This window comes from Camelina sativa, chromosome 12 (assembly GCF_030686135.1).
Source record: "Camelina sativa cultivar CO46 ecotype springtype chromosome 12, ASM3068613v1".
Classification (NCBI taxonomy): Eukaryota; Viridiplantae; Streptophyta; class Magnoliopsida; order Brassicales; family Brassicaceae; genus Camelina; species Camelina sativa.
In genome coordinates, this window is record NC_141891.1 from 35088581 (window position 1) to 35095160 (window position 6580).

Genomic DNA, 6580 nt, shown 5'->3' on the forward strand with positions numbered 1-6580 from the left:
CAGTATATGCCATTTGATGCACAAGGATTCCATTATTTATGTACTCAAGTTGAAGCCCCAAACAGAACTTAGTTTTACCTATGTCTTTCATTTCAAATTCTCTCTTTAAATACTCTACTGTTTGGGCGATTTCACCAGGGGTTCCAAGTATATTTAAATCATCAACATACACTGCTATAATAACAAACCCTTTGTTTGCAAACTTCTTAATAAAAATACATGGACTGATCAGGTCATTCCTATAGCCTTCTTTAGTTAAATACTCACTTAATCGATTATATCACATTCGACCACTCTGTTTCAGTCCATAAAGGGATTTGTTCAGCCTAATGCAATACTGTTCTCGAGAACCACTCTTATCTTTGAGCTCAATACCCTCTGGTAATCTCATATAAATTTCATTATCCAGTGGACCATATAAGTATGCGGTTACAACATCCATTAACCGCATATCTAGTTTTTCTCTTATAGCCAGACTTATTAAGTACCTAAATGTTGTTGCATCCATCACAGGGGAGTATGTCTCCTCATAGTCTATTCCTGGTCTTTGAGAGAATCCTTGTGCTACAAGCCGTGCCTTATATCTCACGATTTCATTACTCTCATTTCTCTTCCTTACAAAGACCCATTTATGTCCAACTGGCTTTATATTAGGTGTTGTTCTTATGATTGGACCAAACACACTTCTCTTCTCTAAAGAGTTTAACTCCACGTCAATGGCTTCTTTCCATTTTAACCAATCTTTACTTTGAGTGCACTCTAATATAGACGTGAGTTCATGATCCTCATTTATCTCAAGTGCTACCTTGTATGCAAATATTTCATTGATGTCGACATCCTTACGGTTCCATTGAATTCCAGACATGATATAATTTATTGAGATCTCATTATTATAAATACCATCAGGTCCTTGAGGTTCAGCGTCCCAAACCTCATTTGGTACCTTAGGATTTGCTGCGGCCATGTCTGTTAATTCTTTAACCTCGGTTTGTTTTGCACATTTCTTAGATTTCCGAGGGTTCTTATCTTTGGAACCTAATGGTCTACCTCGTTTCAAACGTGGCTTAGACTCTGTAGCAACTTGATTGTGTTCCTTTTGAACATCAATACATACTGGTGCATTACAAGCTGGTATGTACGATTTTGTTACTCTCTTTGGGTCAGCAAAAGAATCTGGTAATTGATTAGCTAGCTTTTGCAAATGAATAATTCTTTGGACCTCTGCATCACATGCTAGAGTCCGAGGATCTTGCCAATTTAAGGATGTTTGATTCCATGTTAATTCCTTAACCAGCTTGCTAGTCTCACCACCTAACATAGGGAATTCGGACTCAACAAAGTGACAGTCCGCGTATCTGGCCTTAAATAAATCTTCTGTGGTCGGCTCAAGATACTTTATAATAGTGGGAGACTCATATCCAACATATATTCCCATCCTCCTGTGAGGTCCCATCTTAGTTCTCTGTGGTGGAGCAATAGGTACATAAACGGCACACCCGAATGTTTTGAGATGGGATATGTCTGGCTCATGACCCGTTAATAGTTGGGATGGTGAATATCTGTGTTCACAAGATGGCCTGATGCGTATAAGTTCTGCTGCATGTAAGACTGCATGTCCCCAAGCCGACACAGGGAGCTTCGACCTCATTAGCAATGGCCGAGCTATCAATTGTATCTGTTTAATGAAAGATTCTGCCAAACCATTTTGTGTATGGACATGTGCCACAGGATGTTCCACACTCACCCTCATGGACATACAGTGATCATTAAATGCTTGGGATGTAAATTCACCAGCACTGTCTAGACGTATAGTCTTAAGTGGAAAATCTGGAAAGTGTGCTCTTAGCCTTATAATTTGAGCCAACATCCTAGCGAAGGCTAGGTTTCTCGTGGATAACAAGCAAATGTGTGACCATCTGGTTGATGCATCGATCATAACCATAAAATATCTAAACGACCCACAAGGTGGGTGTATTGGTCCACATATGTCACCTTGTATCCTTTGCAGAAAGTTTAAAGTCTCTTTATTGACCTTTACAGGTGATGGCCTTATGATAAGTTTCCCTTGTGCACATGCTACACACGTGAGATTTTTAGGGATAACTTTTCTCTCTTTAAGAGTGTGCCCATTCGAATTCTTAATCAATTTACGCATCATGTTCGAACCCGGATGGCCAAGCCGGTCATGCCATAGAGTGAACTGTTCATTGAACATTTTATTCTTTGCCAAATTAGCTCCTATCGTGTTAATCTTAGCATGGTATAAACCAGTGGCTAGTGCAGGTATAGTCTCTAGGACCTTCTTATGCCCATTCACGATTTCAATAATGTATATAAATTCTTTGTTTCCTTCACCCTTTGTTTCAATATGATAACCATTCAATCGAATGTCCTTAAAGTTCAATAAACTTCTCTTAGAGCTGGGTGAGTACAAGACATCACTTAGTTCAATATGTGTGCCATTAGGTAATAATATGTGAGCTTGGCTGTAGCCTTCTATTAAGCTTGCTATACCCGCAAGTGTACTAACATTGGCACTTTTCATTATGAGGTTTATGAAATATCTCTTGTCCTTCAATATTGTGTGGCTGGATCCACTGTCCACCACTAGTACACTCATGTCCTCGGCCATTTCTATATAGGACAATTATTTGTGTTTTGACTTTAATAAGACAATCGATTATATAAAATAAAATCTTTGAATTTAAACCAAAATAATTATCCAATACATAACCGCAATTTAAAGCATAAAAACATAGAAATTAAACCAAAGCAAAAACCAAAATTTAGTCATCATCCTTAAGGCAATCGGAAGTCTCATATGCTAGTGAATCATCATTCTCATGGTCGAAGTCACCTTCACCATCGAGATGCACATAGTTGGCTTCTGGGTTCTTTTTCAAAATCTCTTGATATGCATCAATAAGATGCTTGGGTGTTCTGCAATTCTTGGCCCAATGGTTAGACATACCACATCGGTGACAAACCGATTTAGCCTTGAATTGTGGTTTAAAGGACCCACGGCCCCTACCACCACGGCCACGGCCTCCACGGCCATAACCATCAAAACGGCTAGCTTGGTATTGTCCACGACCACCACGGCCACGGCCATAGTGTCTTTCTCTGTGGACATAGTTGGTCTCGGCTCTTTAGGCTCTATAGGATTTTTCTTTGCCAAATCAACCTTGTGTGCTTCTGGTAATGGGGCTGTACCATGAGGTCTCATAGCACTATTCATCATCAACAGCTCATTGTTCTGCTCATCTAGCAGCAAACACGAGATTAGGTCCCCATAGGTTTTAAAACCCTTTCACGATACTGTTGCTGAAGCAGTATGTTGTTAGTGCTAAAAGTAGACAATGTCTTCTCTAGCAGCTCTTTCTCGGTCACCTCAGTACCACACAACCTAAGGAGTGAGACAATCCTAAAAAGCTCTGAGTTATACTCATCCACAGATTTTTAGTCATGGATCCTTAGGTTTTTCCAATCAAATTGAGCCTTTGGTAGGAGCACCGTCTGTTGGTGTCCGTATCTGCGTTTAAGCTCTGTCCAAAGGCCAAGAGGATCTTCTATGGTGAGGTACTGATTCTTGAGACTCTCAGCAAGGTGATGGTGCATATGCATAATGGCCTTGTACTTTTGTTTGTCAGAACAGTCATAATCTTCCTCAACGCATTCAAACAAGTCCTTTGACTTCAGCATGATCTTAGTGTCCAATGCCCATTGCAAGTAATTGTCTCCAGAGGCATTCAAGGCAGCATATTCTAGATTGTTGAGCCTTGCCATCTGCATAATACAGAAATAGACATCCTTTCATTAGCATGCGGTAATAAGAAACCGATCCATGCAATAAATATTAAACTTAGGTCATGCGGTATTGGAGACCGAAACATGCCTTAGGCTATGCGGTATTTGAGACCGAAACATGCCTTGCCTTTTACTCATTATTTTCGGCTTTGGTATGCATGGAAAACAAACAAACCTAGATAGAAACTAGCATGCAACAATTTACTTTTTACTAGATAGAATTTCCTTTTCTTAAGTTTTCCTATTCCAATTAGGATTATGACAAGTTTTAGTAAATATCTTAAGTTTTAGGATAATTACTAAAATTTATTTGGAAGTTATCCTAACAATTTTAACAACCTAAGAACAAGTCTATGTGCTCGAGTTTTATGTTTCATGCAGCCGAAAGTTTACAGAAATCATTTATGTTACAATCGATTCATAATTTTAAGCAAGGTTCGATTTTAGTCTTAATGATATATGCAATACATGAAACAGTCAAGCAATAACAACCAACCAAATTTAATCATGATTAATAGGTTCAATTTGCAATCAATCTAACAACCCTAAACATCACATAATCCGATTTTAAAGTTTTACAGTTTAGGGATCTTAAGCTTTTGCTAGTTGGTTTGTTTGCTTGTAGATTTCTTAAGGTTCCAATAATTTTTAACAGATCAAGTTCGATTCATAGGTTCTAAGAGGGTTTGATCATTGATTACTTTTCACCGATTGGAGTCTGACTGGATATGAACCGGGAGCTAACAGACCTCGGTTGTACCTCTCCCTCGATCACGAACCTCGGACAGGAATCAAACAGAACATAAGCAGGAACCGATCACGACACGAGCAGGAACCGGACAGGACTCGATCACGAACACGAGCAGGAACCGGATCTCTCGGACAGAATCACGAACAGAACTCACCCGGGACCAAACTCGGATGTATCTTTGAGCAAGAACCGATCGCCGATAGTAACTACGAACAAGGGAAAGAGGCGGCGGTTTTAGGGTTTTAGGGTAATGGTTTTTCTCAGCTGGTTTAAGAGTTTCGTGCTGATAACGTGTTGTAAAACAAGAGGATTCGAAGTAATCTCTTATTCTTATTGATAGAGTTGAACCGAGGTTACATATATATAGTAAAGTCTAGGCCTTATTACAATGGGAAATACATAAGAGTTAGACCGACATAGACTAAGGCTTATAGCTGACGGGCCTTGGTCGATGGGCTTCAAGTCTTGGACAGCCTATGGACCGTGTATAGGCTTGGTTATGGAGTCCATCCTTAACTGGTTTATAATATAAAGTAAAATAATAGCTAAGTTTTTGGTAGCAAAATTTCATCACTCCATGATTAATTGGAGAGCAAACATTTTTTTTCTTAAAATTTCTAGTGTTATATAACTTAGGTTTGATAACATAGGTAGAAAATGAGTGCCCCTATGACAAAGAACTCTGGGTGAACAAACCCGGTACAATAACTAAAAGCTACAAAAACTGCTCTTAAAAGGTAAAGTTTCGAAACCACCAGAAGCAAGTCTTGGAGATTCCCTTTCTTCTTTCTCATAAGCCATTCTAGCTATTTTGTTGAATTGTTTTACTTTATATTTTGTTGCTCCTCTTGAGTATATTTTATAGTGTTGTCTACTATACCAGATTATCTTATATATATACTAGAATAGGATATGTGCTATAGTACGGGTTAAAATTTCTTTTATTTATATTATAATTTTAGAATATAATATAATTTATATGATTATTTTTAAAAGTTTTTTTTGGTTAAAATATTATGCAATAAAATTATATGCTAAATATGATGGCTTGAAAAAAATAATTATTTTGTAAGTTTATATTGTTAATTTTGTAATTTTATGTATGAGAAATGATTATGTTTGTTGTTTGTTTTTATTTTAATTTTTGAACATGTTTGGTGAATGTGTTAGATTTTATTTTCACTGCACAATAAGATGATTAAGTGTAATAAATTGTCAAAATTTTATTCCTTTTTATGCTTAACAATATATTTTATGCTTAACAGTATATATTTTGTAACAATAAATTGAATACTAAAGATTTTATTTTGGAAATTGTATAAATCATTAGAATATTTTCTTTAAGAGAATTATTTTGGAATTCTTTGGGATATTTTTAAGTATATTCATATAGCACATAGATTGACCAGTTAATCTATAACATTTTTGTGTAACCAATTTATATTTAATCTATAACTTATTTTGTAACCAACTTATAAAAATTATATAGTATACCAAAAAAGTTTATGTACTTCCGTTTTATTATATATGGTATATATATATATTGGAGAACAAACATATTGATGAGCATTGTAGAAAATTCAACATCATTGAAATCACCATATATACAAATTATACAGTATAATTGATCCAAATCTAAAAAAACTTTTGAACAATAAAATTGTAACATCTTGACAAGCATATCTTGAATCTCTTTATCGGGATGAATTTTTTCTTCGTCGTAATGGAATTTGTTGAGATCAAGGACGCACCACTTTGGAATTGAGATCAGTAATCTCTTTTCTACAATGCTCATCATCAAGGACGCGCCAGAGGTCACATATGCAGTCTTGGAATTCTTCCGATCAGGACAACTTCTCAACCAATGGAATGCCACTACAATTGTTCTCACTCCCAAAGTCCCAAACGCCTCTACAACTTCAAAGTTTAGACCTATCTCCCTCTGCAATACGGTCTACAAAATCATCTCAAAGCTACTGGATGATCGGCTTAAGGCTCTTCTCCCGACCTTGATCTCTTCCG

General features: G+C 36.8%; 1 protein-coding gene across 1 annotated transcript; it reads right to left on the reverse strand.

The window, feature by feature from the left end:
• Positions 1-2786: 2786 nt before the first annotated feature.
• Positions 2787-3786, reverse strand: LOC147933086 (uncharacterized). The gene is made up of 2 exons (XM_087477288.1): positions 3584-3786; positions 2787-3123 (listed from the first exon to the last, which is right to left on the reverse strand). Exons 1-2 carry the CDS (start codon positions 3784-3786, stop codon positions 2787-2789), a joined length of 540 nt encoding a protein of 179 aa, XP_087333414.1.
• Positions 3787-6580: the final 2794 nt, after the last annotated feature.